Source organism: Poecile atricapillus, chromosome 1 (genome assembly GCF_030490865.1).
Source record: "Poecile atricapillus isolate bPoeAtr1 chromosome 1, bPoeAtr1.hap1, whole genome shotgun sequence".
NCBI lineage: Eukaryota > Metazoa > Chordata > Aves > Passeriformes > Paridae > Poecile > Poecile atricapillus.
The window spans coordinates 59,573,772-59,592,500 of record NC_081249.1 but is presented as its reverse complement, the minus strand read 5'-3'; the positions used below and the strand labels follow the sequence as shown (position 1 = coordinate 59,592,500).

The 18,729-nt window shown below is 39.5% G+C and overlaps 1 protein-coding gene across 1 annotated transcript in view; it reads right to left on the bottom strand.

Moving 5' to 3' along the window:
• Nucleotides 1-10,675: 10,675 nt before the first annotated feature.
• Nucleotides 10,676-18,729, bottom strand: part of NAA16 (N-alpha-acetyltransferase 16, NatA auxiliary subunit) — a 62,970-nt gene continuing 54,916 nt past the window's right edge. Inside the window, exons 15-20 of the mRNA XM_058834484.1 lie at nt 17,463-17,656; nt 16,636-16,744; nt 16,026-16,124; nt 15,295-15,438; nt 12,746-12,843; nt 10,676-12,480 (exon numbers count right to left, since the gene is read on the bottom strand). Of these exons, the coding sequence (XP_058690467.1) occupies nt 12,280-12,480; nt 12,746-12,843; nt 15,295-15,438; nt 16,026-16,124; nt 16,636-16,744; nt 17,463-17,656 (845 nt within the window). The 3' untranslated portion in view covers nt 10,676-12,279. The remainder of the gene's footprint in view (nt 12,481-12,745; nt 12,844-15,294; nt 15,439-16,025; nt 16,125-16,635; nt 16,745-17,462; nt 17,657-18,729) is intronic.

The window sequence follows — 18,729 nt, the reverse complement described above, 5'->3', positions numbered from 1 at the left end:
TTCTTTCTGCTAATAAAAGTGTCTACAAACAATCCTTTTTAAAGACCATGGTGACACAGATGGAAAGCGAGGTTAAAAAATAGGGGACAAGGAGATACGAGGGTGTGACGTCAATAGCACGAGCAGGAGGAAAGACAATGGATGCAAGGCAGAAAGTGGACGTGACTAGGCACAGCTCACAGCCAAAAAGACAAGGACCTGGCTCTGCAGCTGATGTCAAATCTCTTTTGTTCAATCACATATGATCAACCCTACCTGTACCACACACATCCCCACCAAGCACTGGTGCTTTTTCTATAGCACAATCTGGTTTAGGGGCAAAAGGTGCTTGAGGTTAGGCTTGAATCTGTCCATTTTCTGAGGAACACAGGCAAAATAACCAAAGGCTAAAGGTGCTCTTGTGCCCTTCCTGTTGTTTCTCTTAAAGATGGTCAAGCAATCTCACAGCCTTTTGGGATGTCATGTCACAAGAAAAGAACACAAAGGGGGATGAAGCTGCACAAGAAGGTTTGCATTGCTTGGGGCCTTGCTGCCAAAGGGGTATGACCTGCCTGTTTCTCTCTTCTTGTGCTCCTGGCCTAGACCTTCTGCATGTCTTTTGAGCAGGTTTTTCTCATCTGCTGTTGAGCTAATTCATCAATGTTAGAACAGCAGAAAACTAATCCAGCAAGAAAGGGAGTGATTTTCTCTTGAATTGAGTGGAATGGGCTCAGCTCAGCAAAGCTATTAAAAGGAGGGTGTGAATAGGTAGGGGAAAAAACCAACTGCTTTTCTGTAGTGACATAAGAATTTATCCCTGGCATTCTCTTCAAGTTATTATCTTACACTCAAATTGACCATTTTCAGAATGATTTCTAAGCATGCTGAAGAAATGATTCTATGAACTTCCCTTTTTTAGAGCCATGTGTTTGAGAAATCATCTTTCCTTAAGACAACCTGGGCTTAAAACTACTTAGTTGTGTTTACTGCTCCCCAGACTAATCTCTTAATATTTCTTTCAGTAAATACTCATGTTTTCTCCTAAGCAGCCTTGATTCTGCTGAATGCAACCAAGACAGCTGATGAATTTCAATTTTCCACATAAACCATTAGCTTATACAAGAGAAAACAAAGATTCACTTTTATGCTTATTGGTTATGTCATGGACTGTGGAGCCATACACAACCATAAATATTCTTGAAAGGCTCCAGCTGAACTGCCTGCACTTTTGCCACAGATGCCAACAGGAGCAGCCCACATCCCACATCTGGCAAAGCGAAGGAGTCGCTTTTAAGTGCAGCGCCCTGAAACGCTGCAGGCTGACACACCCAGCTGCTCATGTTTATGGGGAGAAACATCCAACACAACTCCTAATGTAAACCTCAGCTACTGAATCCCTCTCATTTTCTAGGCAGCCATCCAAGCTGTATTTAAAGTGAATTTCTTCTTGACCATTCGACACAGCGTCTCCAGATCCTCCTTGGCTGGTGACGCGATGTTTACAGTGGTTTCCTACTGCATTTTTAACCTCACAAACTTGTGAGCCACACAGCTATTTAAATCAACAAATCCTGCCTGTAAATGTGCTCCAGGGAAAGGCTTTTAAAACAGGCACTTTGATATAGCCAAGCTGCAAGGCTCATGAAGTCCTAGTTTTCTAAACGAAGCATGGAGTAATTTGGGACACAACACATTATGTAGAAACACCAAAGAGACTCATAGAATGGGTTTAAAAAGGCATTAATGCTGCAGGTTGAATAATCTAGTTGCTCCCAAAGCATGGCCCAGAGATGCCCACAGATCCGTAAACAGCTTCTGAGGCATTCATATAAAACAGGAAAAAAACCAAAACCAAAAAACAAACAGAATGAGGAATTTACTGGAAATAGGTTATAATTCACAGTACAGGTGTAGCACCATGTGCACATACACAGAAACTGGAACTGCAGGAGGGGGAATATTCATATCTGAAATGGCTGAAAAGTTTTTGTCTAACGAACCATTTCTTTTCATTACTTCAAAGATCAAGAATAACCCAAAATATCAATTCTGTTGAGTAAATACCATATTCCCAGAGTTAAAAACAGATCTGTTGTGAAACTTACACCTGTCTTCTCATTGGTATTGATACTAGACAAAAGCCAGAGTGCCAGATCCCTGCTCATAGGAGCAGCCTGGAGTTTTGAATATTTAATTTCCACAAGTCTTTTAATATTTATTAGTCTGTGAAAATAATAATTCTTTACATAAGTAACAATACCAAGTTGTTGAAGTAGATAATTCAAAACCTGTGAATGACAAACAACAGCCCATCATTGCCAAACTTCTAGCTAAAGGAAGCAAAGGAACCCAAAATTAAGACAGCTGTCAAAGAGAAAAACGAAAACTGCCAGAGGATGAAAAAGCACAGGTGCCAGCCAGGCTGACACACAGGGAAACCCAACTCCTTGGGCTGCAGAGCAGGAATAGACCAAACATCACCAGCATAACTTGTCTCCCTGTGCAGCACATCACAACCCTGCTCTTGGGATGCTCATTTGAAGGGAGGCAGTGGTTGACACTTCAGCCAATTTTATCCTTCACGCTGCAAGTGGAATTGCCTATGTGAGTTAATTGCTGAACTTGTTTTGTAATGAGGAGAGCTGCCTAATTAAACCTTGTCAGAGATGAGCCATGCATTTTACATAGGCTGCCCAATTACCATTCAGGGTGTTTTGCTATTTTTGCTGCCAGCTGGGCTAAACAAAAGCCTATGACCTGTAGCTCAATCCACATCATCAGTGGGAAGAGTGAGTGACTTACAGCCATACATTAATCTTGAAAGATTGCCAAATAAAAAATCTTTTGCCTGAGGTCTTTCATAGGACTTTACTTCCTCTTCTCCCAACACGTTCTGTAGACCTTGAACTGGAACCTGGAGTTATTACAGACTGATGCATTTCCTTTTGGTTTTCTCTTTGCCCTTGACTGATGCACAGTGGATGCAAACTCATGGACCTGCTCGCAGCCATTCACTGCTGTGGCCTTGTGAGAAAACCATACACCTTCCTGCTGAATACTGCCAAAACCTAAACTCACTTTCTCTGGCCCATTATCCTTCTAAATTTTCTGCTTGTCAAATTAACCTCCTAAATGTGCACATGATATGGCCTGTGTCTCTTCCTCTGTCTTTCAGTAACTAGGGGCAGAATCTCTTGGAGAATTTACCATTTATTTATTTATTTATTTATTGCATTATAAAATTGGAGTTACAAGAGTTAGTGGGCAGTAATATCTATTATAGCCAGGTTGGGGGGAAGCTTCAATCTTGAATTCACTAAAAGTCACAGTAAAACTTCATGTCCATCACAAAATCCTCAAAATCCAACTGCCCAGAGCTTGCACTGGCTGTAAAGTATTGGGGCAGTTGATAATACAGAAGTGTCAATGGAGAAAGGCAAAAAGCTTCTTTTCAGAGCAAGATTGCTTCAGATTTTGGAGAAACCAACCAATTTTATAATGCTTGAAAGCTGTACTAGTGTTTCTGGATCTCAATGCAAGGAGGTGGATGTTGTCTGGTAGTCTTTTCCCTGCAGTACTAAGGAGCCACCATAGAACAAGCAGAGAGAAGTGGACAAAAAGCCAAGAAAATGTAAGCAAAGGGCCCACGGCAGTAAGCCAGGACGGGGAGAGAGCCTGGAATTTGGAGTGCTGTGTGGCAATCAGAGGTGAAGAAATTGCCTCCATTCTGGCTCTGTTTTCAGGAAAACAAGGCTGTGCACATATCTTCTGCACATGGGGGTTGCACATGACACTGTACAAGGCTGATTAGAGGAAAGGGTTTGTTCTTCTTCCATTAAGTACTCCCTCAGCAGAAGTCATCCAAGAGTCCAGCAGCAGTAAATACCTGTGTTAAAGGGTAGTGTGGGGGAAAAGAAAGGAAAAGCATACTTATGAATGTAAGGTAAGAAATTTATTTCCTGTGTTAGATTGTGGGCTCAAGCTCAGGGCAAACCACTATCTCTACCTCTACCTGATGTTGCTGCCACCATATCAGCATCCATATATATGGATCAGGAACTGGAGACACTAAATTCTTTATTTTTCTGCCAGTTTTTCTTCAAAACCTTTCATGACTACCACTCTTTCAAGAAACTTGTACTGTTTCAAATAGAAATGAAAAACAGTTGTTGTTTCCACCTGCTTTGGCTCTGAATTGTTGATAAATTGAGGAGTTAAGATTGCTGGATACTGTGCTACTTTAGGAAAAAAGTGGCAACTCTGTCCAAAAGAGAAGGAATGTTCACTCAACAGTGGGTGATTACATACAAGGAAAAAAAGGGAATTTAAGGCTTGAGAGGCTTGTATTTCACAAAAAATATGTGACACACAAACCACATTGGAAGTAAATTTAAAGCCCTGTGAAGCAAAACATATAAGGGAGCTCTTATGTATTAAAACAATTTAGACATCTCTCCTAATTTGTCTCCTCCATCAGTAAAATAAAAGGTAGTGAATTTTTCTGGTAGATTTATTTCACATTAATGCTACTTGCTATGACTAAAAATTATGCATTTTGTGTTTTTTCTGTTATATTTCACACACTCATGCATACAGAGCCTGTTTGGCTCAGTCATCTGGTACTTCCTATCCAACACTGTTTGTGGACTCTGTGTTTCCAGAGCCTTAAATCTGGCCAGGAAATAGAGATTCTACATAGATGCAATTAATAACTACAAGGATAATAAAAAAATACTTGTGGCCAAAATACCTAGCCAAAAAGATACTGACCACATCTAAAGGAATAAAAATACTTCTTGTAAGATAATTTGAATTAGATTTTCCTAGGAATACTGAATACCCTATGGGTTTTGTGGAGGCTTTTTGGTTTGTTTTTAAAAATGTACATCGATTTCCATTTTGTTGTTTCTCCTTGTCCTTGTGTTATTAAACCAATATTTTGAGTTTTCCAGGGTGTATTGCACCAATCTCAAGGAAACTTAGACCAGCATAGCCACAAGAACAAGGGAAGTAAGAATTGGCAGGGGGTGCTGGGTGTTGCTCCCATCTAGCCCACTGAAGCAAGCTATCAAAACAGGCTGGAAAAATCAAGACTTTCTCTCCCTCCTGAGCTCTGTTGGCTGAAAGGCAGTAGGAGGCAAAGGGAGAAGCCAAGGCTGCTTGCTTGCTGTGGCATGAAGGCCACAGAGGTTAGAACAGGAGAGGAGCTCTTCAATTACTTGTGTTGCAGTAGTGCCAGCCATAGACCAGGACCCCATAGAGTCAGACACCATACAAATGTGGAACAAAAGCAGTAATTCTTGAGCTTTGGTTAGCCAGTAATTCACGCCCCTTTAAGGGGCAGGAATTTGCATGTTTATGGTTGGGGAATAAAAATGTTGGAGTCCATTGGAGCCTCTCCTGTTACCAGTGCACAGAATATTGTGTAGATGGGAAGAAAAAATCGGTGTTACAGCCAGTGATCATGTATTGCATCCAGCCCTTTCCTCTGAGTGATGCACTTCATTTTAGGAATAATTATTGAGCCCTGGGTATTTTCTCCATTTTTCTCAGCTTCAAATAATTTTGTGGCAAACCATAGCAGAACCATGCTTTTGTCACAAACAGAAATTAAGTAAACCATGCTCTAATTCTCTCAGCCAGAGGGAGGATCTGTGACAGCAACTTCTTCCATATGCCCATTTTCCATTTTCAACTCTTATTTCATAAATAACAGGCTTTCAGAATTGCTCACTCCATACTGCCCAGCTCCACTAGCTGTATGTCTACATCAGAGAACTTGCATGCAAGACTAGAGTTCAGAGCATTTACACAAGAGGGAGGCAGTTAAAAAAAATAAAAGAACATGAAACACCACTCAAAAGCAGAGGCTTTGCCACTGTAGACAGTTAAAAAACACAGCTCTGCACATCCAGATTTATCCCACCATGGCACTGAGAAACATTTGTATTGTCCCATTGTATCCAGGGCTTCTTGGGCCATAGGTCTTCCTGAAAGCACATTCAAGGAGCACACACCTACTCAACACTTACAAAGCAGGGTGCCACACTTGGCACTTGGCACAAATGTGAGTTTCCTGTTATTACAGCAAGATTACAAGCCCTCAGTGAGTAGGAGGAGACAACAGAGGAAAAGAGGTGGTCACCAGAGACAGAAATAGCTCATGTTTTTAGGAGGATCTTTGCAGCCAATTTATATTGTGGTAGGCCATATACCTGGTCCAACCAGCATGGCCACTGCCCACTGTGGCCCTCGCTTCTCAGGAAGGCCAGGGCTTCTGTCAGCTTGGTCAGTGCTCACTATCTCTAATAATAAAGAGACAAATGCAGCGACAACTTTCTTCTTACCTGTTGCTGTCAGTTCCATAACGCCCCTGCCTCCCAGCCTGGCTCCTCTGAGATGGCCAGGATTGTGAGATTACCTGTGAAACAGGGTAGGGAGAGCTAGGCATGGTCATAGCAAACCCAGAAGGATCACAATTTCTTTGAGGAAAAGCACTTCCTATGACGGAAGCTGATTGAGAGGAATTTGAATCTTCCTTGAATGGAAGGCCATGCACAAAATAGCCTGATAAATTTATGTGTGGACTGCTCATCAAATACTTGATTAGCCATTGCCATCTTTTCATTTTCTGTCCATCTGTAATTGGTAGACAACCAACCCACATTTGCCAGGAAATGTTTGTGCTAAGCTGTTGACTTGACTCTGTTCACAGAAGCAAAGAGCAAGTGCCAGAGCATGAAGTGGAGAGAGAGACTGGAGAAATACAGTGGGGAGAACATAAAAAGTTTTTAGCAACACATTGTCAGATAAGCTCAGGAAATCACATGGATATACATCTTTCAGCACCACTTGTTATAGTCTAGGTGGCACTTCAGAAGCAAAAAGAAAAATCAGCTTTGCAGATCTCAGTACTGCAATAAGTATTTTTAGATGCCTGGCATCCTGAGATGCCCATAGCTTTGCACTGGATATAGGGGTGCCCCTACATACAAGAGATGTCCAGCCTTCTGATTTTTTTGTGAATTAATTGCCTATTAAACCAGAGAGACTTCAGTGAAGGTGTAAGCTCCCAAAGAGAAGATGGACTACACCTATCGATATCACTACAGGGCTGTTGGCTTTTCATTACCTGTCCCCTGGAGAATCACCTTATGAACCCTTCAGTGTTCACAAATGACACAGCTGAGTGCCGTGGTCCTGAGCAGTGCAGGAACAGCAAGGGACTGCTGACTTTGCTACACCACTTGGGGGATGGATGCTCTGCAATGCCCAAGCTAACCACCATGGCTCAGCACCTGAAGTAACCCTCCAACCCCTGAGCAAATGAATCATGCTCTCTCTTACAGATCCCCAAAAAAACTTATCCATGGCAAAACTAATGGCTGCATCCCAGTGGTTTGAATTTCCCTGGACAGGTATTTAGACATGCAGGGAGTGTGTTACTAACAGAAAAGTTCCTCCAACTTCAGGAACTATCAGAGCTCATTTTAAACGCAATCAAATGCATGGGTTAGCTAACAGTTGATTAAACGCCTCCAGTGACAATGAACAGACTCCTTTGGTGTTTGATGCCTTTTGTGGATTCCTGGATGTCTCCTGCACTACTGTTTACAGAGCCTAGCCTCAAGCAGGTATAGCTTGCTTGCATTTACAGATAGGCTTTATGGCAGTTTACTGCCCGTGGAATAAACCCTTGTCTCTGTGCTGTATGGAGAAGACAGCTCCTGCTTTGATCCTTGCTTCCTCCTTCCTGTGTTGCTTTAAATATGAGCATTTATAATATAAAATCAGTCCTAAAACTACCATGTATTAGTTCTTCCATCTTACTGCATACCTAAAATACATCTAGGAACCTCTCAAAACCCAAGCCTCCTCCTAAGTGCTAACAGCATGCTCTCAAATACTTTGTCTAGACTTGAAATATGTTCAAGCAGCAAAGTCCAAGTGGGGAACAGACAACATGTTTAGTTCATGATAAATTAACAGGAGTGAAGGCTAATCTTCAAGGCCAGCATGTTCTGCCTCTCTTTGACAGCCTGAAGGCAAGAATGGGGTTGAGTGAAATTTTTTGCACAGAACATGGGATTTCCCGAAAAAGCCAATCTGATTATCTGTGGGCTCAGACATATTTTCCCAGTATGCCTGTTCTCTAAAGGTCTGAAGTCCAAGCAACTGTGCTCCCAAGATCCCCACATCGATGCCCACAGTCAGCTAGGTTATACAAACACGAATCTAATCCAGACATTTAAGGACATACAGAACAACGACCTCACTCCAGTGCCTGAAAAAAGGAAAAAAATATAAGCATTTTCCTACACTCTTCCTACAAAACAACGCCTAAGAGATTCAGCATTGTTACTATGAAAATATTCTGGATGCAAGGCTTCCCTCTAGTGGAAAATCCAAGAACTTTTCATCAGCAGCTGCAGTTAAGGCATGGAAAAACAAATGCAGTAAGTACATAAAATGTTACTGTTGAGACAGCAAGTGGCAAGCGCATTCACACACGCCAACACAATTATGCTTGAACCTTCTGTGTCACACTTAACGCTTGACCTCTTCCTAGATGCTGTAGCTGCAGAGATGTGAGAAATCGCCCCTTTCACCTTAATTGCCAGTTCCAGACTAAATGTTTGCTATCCATACACATATCAGGTCAGGATTTTCCATTAGGACCTGGGTTCAGAACAAGCTTATTTTCTATGATGAGAAGTTTTGTCAGCCTTCAGGGTATGCCTGCCTGCCTGTGGGAACAGGAGAAGGAGAAAGGGCATATGAGATGGCAGGACCCTATGCGAGATTAGATGCTGAGTTAGTGAGTTCTCTTGACATGTATGCTGTTAACACAATTATTTGGTTGGTGCAGGGACAAGAAATAAGTATTTTAGAAAACTCACAACAAAGCAGCTCAAAAGGCTTTCAAAGATCTAGAAAACAAGACAGGTAAGTAAATAAATTACTGTAATTAACAGCAATCGTAATCCAGGCATCTATAGCTTCACATCCAGACTGGGAAGGAAATTTGAAGGTGTTGCTAAGAGCAAATGAAGCCTAATTAACCTATATAGCAGGAGATCACAGAATACTTCACACAATGATAGGGCTGCTGTTTAAGTGCAAGGGTTGCAGAACATGTGCTGCAGGTGGGCAGCAAACCCAAGATCTAGTCAGAATGGTGCCCAAGCCTTGTTGCACACATATCCCAGTGGTGTTAGTCCTACATACATTGTTATGTATTCAGGAATCACTGCTGCTACTCCAGTCATTCTCAGCTCCTCCTTACATGGATTCATAGACCCTGAGGGAGAGCACAGCCACATTTTTTGACTGAAATGCCAAGCCAGAGGTGCAACATTTTTGAGACCCTGCTAGTCAGCATGAATAAATCCTGAGCCATCAGAGATCACAGTGCTGGCACAGTGTCCCAAGCAGCAGCAGCACCTGCACTGCAATGGAAGAGGAGCTGCCCTGCCTCAGAGCACTGCTGCCACACTTCCCCTGCCCTGGGTTCTGGCCATTGTCTGATGAACTCATTAATCACCAGAAATCAGAGCAGCCAAAACAAACATTTATAACAGTTCAACAAGCTCAATTTAGCTCTTCTCTCTGAACGATCTAAAGCCGCCAGGTTTGTTTAGATAAATGAGGTCCTGCATTCTGCCAGCAGCCTTAGGCTGCTTTTGCATATTTTCCTTATTTCCGCCTGGACACCTTAAGGTAGCAGCAGGTAGTCAGGATACACAGCACGCCCTGCCCATCTGCAACAAAGATGAAATTTGGAGACTGGATTGCCAAGCATTTGTTACCCCAATAAGTTCACACCTGCAATGACAGCCCTGAGAAAAACTAAGCAGGCTGCATGCCTCCAGCAGTTCTAAGAGAAAACCAAGCCATGCACTGAGTGACAGAAGACTCAATTTCCAGAATTCTAGTATAACTCTTAGCCTAGATATCAAAACTATTCATCTACATATTCAAGGAATCCACCGCTGAAGAGTGCTTTTGCTGAAATCTGACTTCAAGTGTCAAGCCAAACAGCACAGGACTGGATAAGAGTGCCACAGCCTTCTTGTGAAGGCCTGAATGAAATCTCTAGCAAGAGCAGTGTTAGCACTAAAAAAGAGACACTGTATCACTTCATGTCACTGTGCGCTGACAATAGAGTGGTTCTCAGGTGCTGCTGAGCCAAAACAATGCCATTATGCTTCACTACCTTCCCCTGAGACATCTTTCAGCAAGTTATTGCACAGCCAAGGGCACATGGTGAATGTGTAGGACAAGACCACATCACCATTTCTCAGGGTAGTGTGTTACTATCACAGAATGGTCTGGGTTGGAGGGGACCTTAAACACCATCTGGGTCCAACCCCCCTGAGACCAGGCTGCTCAGAGCCCCATCCAACCCTTGAACACTGCCAAGGATGGGGCATCCACAGCTTCTCTGGGCAACCTGTTCAAGTGCCTCACCACCCCCACAGGAAAGAATTTCTCCCTGTTATCTGATCTAAACCTACTTGATTGCAGTCTGAAGCCATTACTATTTACAGACATCTCAATCTGCTAAATACTAATTTTTTTAACTACTTACAGAGTTAACGTTAAACCAGTGAATGTTGCAGCTCAATAGAAAAAAATTAGAATGATGGGCTAAAGTTTGATGTCCATAAACATGCAAAAATTCCAAACCAAAGGCAAGTGTGTACAAAATAATTTATTACAGCATAACATATGTTGGCAGTATTTTACAGTGAATTTTCCATTCAACAATTTTTTAATCTAAACAGATGACACGCAAAGGAGAATTTTAATTAGAACAGTTTATTTGTTTAATAAAATCTCCTCTTCATGAACTGGTATTTGCCTTTGAGGGGCTAGTTAATATTACTGAAATTATTTATATTGCAGTGAAATAAAAACAAACCAAACTGAATAATTCCATTACAGTTTCCAGAAAACATTTTCTGTACAAGCCACAGTATAATTATGTTTTGATAGCAGTTCTTATAGAATGTAAAGCTGTCATGTGATATGTAGCCATTTTGTCTAGCAATGCTATGCTTTAAATAGGTATATTAGATTTAAACTTCCATTTTGATGTGTTGTATATTTTTAATAGTTAATGCACCAGAATACAAAGTAAGAAAAAGGTTCATTATGATTTGTAGTCAGCCTCTTTGTGCTCCCTTAAACAGTTTTAAAATGTAGAACATATTTCTCACACACTGAGTTACCTTGCAGCACCTACAGCAATAGCATTTAGGCATGAGAAGTTCTGGAGTATTGGCCTTAAGTGGACAACTAAGACTTTTAATGGAGGTAATACAGCACACCCACCTGTGAGTTTTTATGATGTAGAGAAAAACTGTATTCCCCATTACTGTACCTTCTGCATTTGCCCAAAATTGGAGCAGCTTTTTTCATTCTAAGTGTCAAGAGATGAACAGATGGGGAGAAACCAGAAGAAAGAAGAGGAAAGGGGAGATGGAAAAAAAGACAAACAACAGTATTCAAATTCATTTTGTCTTCTTAGGGAATTGCTTCAGGATATTAAAACCTTAAAATGTTAAACTGACCATAAAATTAAGGAAACAATAGCTATGGAACACAAGGTAGAGGAAATAGTTTTCAAAAAGCCTTAGATAGTTGTTGTTTTGGATTTTTTTTTTTTTACACAAACCTTATCTTCATATCTGTGAACACTGGTTCCATATAAGACACACACCTGACAAAAACATGCAACCCCCCAGTGCTTTCATTGTTGCTGTGCTTCAAAAGAAACCAAACTGACCAAAGATTAAAAAAAGAAGTCCGACCCAGAAAACAACCCAGAAAAAGAAAACCCCTGAAGAACAGTAAAGACAAAGAGGGCAATTCAAGCAGCACTTCAGTCTTATTCTGCTAAAACCTCTCAAATGATAATTTATTAACAAGATATGTTCACATATATCTGCATATGTAACAACACTTAAGTGAAAGCAGTCTTTAATATCCATATTACTGTGAGGGAGGGCTGATGAATTATTAAAAGACTTAAACCTGTACAAATATAAACATGAAAAATGCTGATTAAACATGTTTACATAAATATTGGCAGTTTTCATTGGGAGGGAAAAAAACCCTAATAGCATACTCCACTTAACTATCCAAATTTTTTTTTTTTAGATATCTGTTAAAGATATTAAAATACAACCCAGAAAAGTAACCCTGATCTGTATCCAGCCAGCATGTAATGAGAGTCAGTTTCGTATACATGTGTGCATGTAAGTATACACACACACAGGGCTTGCACACACTACTTCAGATTTCATTGGACAGCAAATCATGGTTAATAGCCGTGTGATTCACAGACGCAATGCTGCTGTTGTCCTCGTTTGTGGCAGGCATGAAGGCAGATGTAAAAGGAAACAGTTTATGACATGCTGCTTGATATTCTTCACACTGAGCGTGGCAGCTTCCAAAACTGCCATCAAGCAATGCCTCAAAAACCTTTGTTAATGTCTAAAAAAACAAAAGCAACAATTAATAAATGCAATTTACTATTGTTTTATTTTTAAAGGCACATACTGTGTTAAACAATACTAGCTGAGCAAACAGGTTTCTATGTTGATATTTACGTATCTTTTACTTAGAGGAAAAATTAGAAACCTTGCTCTTTCAAGTATTAATTTATCATGATAAATGAAGCATGCACATTATCCTGCATTAAATTACACACTATTTAAGATCTCACACAGTTGGTGGCTTTACATATTGTATCTTTTACCTTCACATTTTTGTCTCTCATGTTTTTATCCAATTTAGTTGCAACAGCAATTGCTTTTTCTTGTCTTGATTTGTCCAGGAAATACATCATCTTTGCACCTTATCACAAGACAAAAGCCACAGTGTTTAGTTTTCCTAAATGCCATACCACATACACAGACACAGTACCTGAGAACTTATACATAAACGTGAGTTAGACTTCTTACAAGTTTTAATAAACAATATCTTCCTCCCTGATCTGTAACTGAAAACTAATGAAACTAAAGCCATTTTGAAATTTATTAGAAGCATAAGGTTTGAATAATACAGGAGACCCATTCCTGCAAAAGGGACATGCCTCACTTGACTGACAGGTCTTGAGTAGAGAAAAATATTACAGAGTATGCTGATGACAAACCCTTCAAATCAGCAGGCTAAATGAAATCCATCCAACAAACACAGAAGTGAGTAATTCTCAGAGACACACTGAATTCTATTTAGAAGTACTGGAGGTAAGTGAACAACAGTTACTAAACCTTGGAACATGGCCCAGTAGAAATTCAGGCCAGGCCACATGGCAGAATGCAGGGCCATGGCTGCTCACCCAGAGCTAAGGGCACAGCTCATGTACAAGGAAAGTGCAGCACAAACTTGGTGCTTCGCCTGGACCAGACTACATTGGTGGAAAGGAAAACGCTGCCTTATGGAACTACACAGCTTCTTGGACCACTAACAGTTTACCAAAAGTGGTCTGGCCATCTCTGCAAAATCCTGTACATAGCTACCTTAATTTAAAATCTCATCTTAATAAATGTGTTGCCACTTTATGTACTTTCCTTTGCCCAAATATAAAGTGCAGACTCACCCCACTATGTAATCTACCGCAAAAACCAAAAAGCTTAATCATTTTACTGGAAAAATTAAAACCCCACATTCTGGATGTTTTGTCCGTCTTGTGGTTTTGCTCAATTCATTTCCCCAATTATTAGTTTTCCCAATTAAATACAGTTTCCTAGTTCTTACTGCTTTTTGTAGGTTTAAGAAAATAAATTGCTATACTCAATTTAGAGCCATTATTGCTCAAAAGACTTCTATTAGCCTAGTTACTCTTGCTTAAAATTAGGGAGGCTATGGTACAGAAATCGGAAAGAGGTTAGAAGTCTGCTTACAGCTTTATACTAGTAATTTTAAGCTGAAAAAAACATATTTGTGCCCTCAGATTTAGGGTTTAGGTCTTTCAGATCTTCACATTTGCAAACTTTAATTAAAGATAATTGTTCAAGAAACTTAAAAATTGTACAGTACGTAAGTCAATTGCCTCAAACCTGTTCCAGCATAAACAGAAGACTGAGAGCTTGGCTGAAGTCCTAAAGCTACCAAGAACCTAACTGGTGACTGTAGCGTTTTCCATAACTCTGGAGGATCAGAAAATAAGACCTGTAAAGCAGCCAGTGAGATGCTCAACATTTACAAGAACATAAGAACACATCTCTCAGAATTAGGAGCAATTGACTGCTGAGATATCTGTACTTGACTTCTCAAATCTTGAGCGTGCTTGTAGTTAAGGGGTCCAGGTATTTCACAAAGCTGTCCAGAAACACAGATCTTATAAAAGCCAATGGAAATCTGTGGTAGTCCACCTAACCTTCCTTTAGGAGCAATGAGTAATCCTCTGGAGCTAACTTCTTCCAGTTATTCTGGACAGACCCTGGGTAACTTTTAAAGACCAGGTGAAATTAGCACTCAGTACTTGAAGTGCCTGATAAAACTACACTTACTCTTGTCTCTTAACTGCTAGAAATGCATTTTGTTCTCTACCAGCTTATCAAGTCACATCAGTATTCCAAAACTTTCTGTACTAATTTAATTCCAACTTCCTTTGACTTAGCTCCAGCAGCTACTTGTGGTTCTTCTATATAAACAGTGTCTGAGAGTCAGATTTCAACAATTTCACTGCTGGCCATGAAGCAGAAAAGCAAAGGCTGCATAACAAGTTCATCATGGTACTTTTATTGATGCTGTTGCTACGTGATAAAATTATGAGTAGGAACAGAGACATTCCAGCTGAAAAGAAAACAGGGAGAAGCACTTGCTAATTGATATGGGATTTTCTAATATTTTTCTAATAAATTTTGTATTTTCTAATACTAAAAAAAAAAAGCTGTAACAGGAAATACATCAGTGCTTGAAAACATGAATATCTGTGGTGGTTTGACTGCACTTTTTGAAGGTAAGGAGCAAGTTCCTTATGCATCTAATAAAAAAAATGTAGTTCATGTTTAAAAAATGGTACAAGCATATAGAAAACCCAGCCTGGCACCCTCCACCCCAAATGCAATTTTATATATCATCCCATTAGAATTTAGGTATGAATTCACAGAATGGTTTGGATTGGAAGGAACCTAAAAGATCATCTAGTTCCACATGCCCTGCCATACCCTGGGACACCTTACACTGGACCAGGATGCTCTAAGCTCCATCCAACCTGTCCTTGCAGACTGCAGATAAAGATTCTGGATTTATATCACTTGAATCACCTCCTTTTCAAGAGCATGAAAAGGTCAGACAAACCTGACAGTTGGTGCTGAATGGAGGTAGCATTGTGTTTGAGAAATTCTTCATTAAAACTCTCCAAGTTTTTATGAACAAAGATTTTCTGCATTTCTTGAGTTAGGACCTTGCTCACAATTTCTGGGAGGTTACTATGGTCAGACACTAGAAGAGGGAAGGCAGAGAGACCAAAAAAAAAGCCATTTAAACAACTGTAGAAAACACTGAAACCACACACATCACTGCTAAAAGTCCCAGTTTTAAATTTTGCGCACAGAAACACAAATCTCAGATCAAAATGTGTCAACACAAACATTGCTGATGCATTTACAGAGGAAACATTCATAAAGGGTGCTCTGTCATGTAAATTTTCAAGTTCACCACACAAATTGTTTCAGTCAGAATACTCTCTCCTGTATCTGCCACTCATTTTCTTAAAACTTAAGGTTTTCCAGGATGCTTAGAACACTCACTTTCCTGTGAAATCTAGCCAAAATGAGTTATTTGGTCCACCTGGTGGAACAATGGAGGAAGGAGTATAATATAATACACTGTACAGTACACAGTACAGAGTACACTGGGTAGCATAGCCTTCGTCTTCTTTGGTATTGCCATGAAAAAAAAAACCTTGTTTTTATTTTCCTTTGTATCAGTTTGTGTTTCAAGAGTACACATCACAAAAATATATAATTATATTCTTGCAGAAAGTAATTTCTTGTATCTTTATAATTACGTATTTCCTAAACACATACCAGCTTTAGAGAATTTAATCAAGCACTCATGTAGCCATGGGTTATTTCTGTTGATAGCAAAAGCTCTTTTGACAGACTGTAACATTAACAGAAACTTTCCTGTGGGAAGGAGAAAAAACAAATATTAGGAAACCAAGATCAAGAATGAAGAACTTTTTTTCTTAATTATCGATTACTATTTTCTTTAGTAAATCTAGTACAAATACTACAAACATCAGTTTCTATACAGAATTAGAAAGGAAGTTTCTTTTCCCAGTCAAATTGCTTAATAAAACAGAAGTTCTTGCTGCTCAAACTCTAGCAACACTGCACAGATGTTACCACCTATTTACCTTTGGTTTCCTCTATATAATTAAAGATCACCCCAAAAATACCATTCCACAGTATTTATGTGTATATACCACAACATAATCTGCCTCTTAGGGTTTTTTTGTTTAAGGGTGACTAAAGAAAAACACTATTTACCCTATTATTACTGCATATGATGCACACCTCAGCTTCAGTCAGTTAAGTATTTATTCCGGATCATTTCCACTACACTTGGATAACACAGGCTGCACTGAAGGAGTAAAATTTTGTAGAGCAAAAATAAAATTAAGCAGTACTTTACCTTTTCTAAAGTATATTTCAAATGCTAATAAATGTGTTTCTATATCATCTCCAATAAGATTCTTAAGTGGTATAAGGAACTTAATGGCTTCTTCTAATGGATTTTCTACCTGTTTTAATAGAAGAACAGTGAAATTCACGGCTTAAAGTAGATGTCAAATAAAACCCACCAGTAGTTTCTGTTATTCAGAGCCTTTTAGTAATCAGAGGTCAAAGGTGAACGGAAATTAGCTTTCTGGATTAAACTGCACCACAACATTTTTATTTAAACAGCAAGCTTTTTAGAAGTGTTTATTCATCATTTCACGTTGACAAAGCATCATTGCTAACTCTGGCACTGCTTGGGCACTCAGTGTTGTAATTTAGCATTTAAGAAACAATTAAATACAACCACCTTAGACAACAAGCTTGAAGTTTAATGTGGTAACAGAGGTAGTTCTTTATGCATAGCAAAACACTGGCTCATGCCTTCAGACTTTGTAAATTGAAATAATTTGTGTTACTTTTTCCTCTATTCCCTGTATGAAAAGCAGATTTCTTCAGGTAAAACGTGTCCTTCTGTTCAGTATCTATTTTAATGAAGTATGGCCTACTGTTTGGAAAAAAAAAACCCTGAAATTTAGGGAAAGTAACAACATTAATGTAGAACTTGGATTTATTGAGGAAAAACACTTTTTAGTGTAAAAAGAGATGGACAAAAAGGCACCTCTGCATGCAAAAATGATTTTATAAAAACAGCTAGATTTGTCTAAGATAATCAGATAGCAAATCCATTTTTTAGGCTTTTTATGATAATCACAAGAGTTTAACATGAAAGACCATACTAACCCTTTCCAGTTTTTCAGGAACCAACTCTTCCCTGGGTCCACTAGTTTCCTCCTCCTCTTCATCTCTCTTTTTCTTCTGATTTTTTTGCTGTCGTTCTCTTTCTGCATGCTTTCTTTCTTCTTCAAGTTTTGCTTTCTTCTGTGCTCTTCTTTGTTTACTAAGCATTTTCTTCAATTCTTTGGCTGAGAGATTTTCTACAGATTAAAGTAACAGACAATATATAAAATATTTAATTCAAAATCTTCTTTCTCTCAAACAACTCAGGTCATTATGTTTCTCCTCATCATCTCAATATGGCAAACTTTTAAGTGATTTCCATAACTACCAAAAGTCACCAGACTATCACCACTACACAGGCCAACACTGCTGCTGGATTACTATTTACAGCCTAACATGGCACTTCATCTTGTGTATTTTCTCTTACATGGCTGTTACAGAAACCTCAGTGATTTCAAAGGTTAGCTACATGAAGTTGTTACATCTGTCACAGGTTTTACCTCAGAAAATGAACAATGGTAACACTAAGCTCTCATTTTCACTGTAGCTCAGCTTGCTTCTAATGCCATCTAGAAAAATCCAGATTGATTTGCATCCCATCTGAAAACTTGCTAAACTTGCTATTCTTTGTTAAAAAGTGTCTGACATGTATACAGCCATGATAACTGCACTGATTTCATGCAGCTGCCATGGGATAACTAAGTGGAAATTATCAGTTTAGCCAGACTAATACTGCAGCTTCCAGTCTGTTTACTGTGATATTTCACTGAGAATAGGATTTTTGCTAAATGTGGCAAGGCACAGAAAAATGGGCTCCCAAGGGACTAACACATCATTTTGTGGCTATGGCAGCATGACCTCCCTGCTTGGGTCATCCCTATTCTGACACAGGGCAACAAGTGATCTTTTTACCCCGTCCACACAGTGCTGCCTTCTCCCACAGATAAGCCTACTGAACCCCAATGAGCAGCAGGCAAATGCACTAACATGACTTCTTAGACACCACCCACCTTTATGATATACTGCTATCTTCTGTGACAGATCCTCTGTCACACACTGATTATTATATACGGAAACAAAGTTGGAGAGAAAAAAAGGTGCAAGTTCAACTGTTCAAATATACCTCTTCATTAATCATAGGCAGGTATAGAAAAACTTACTCACCTCTGAATAAAGATAAGATTTTATTTGCAATATTAAGCAAATTTGGTTTAGCTTCCCTTTTTCCCCATGTCAAATATTTTTCCCTTTGCAAAACACCAGACATGAA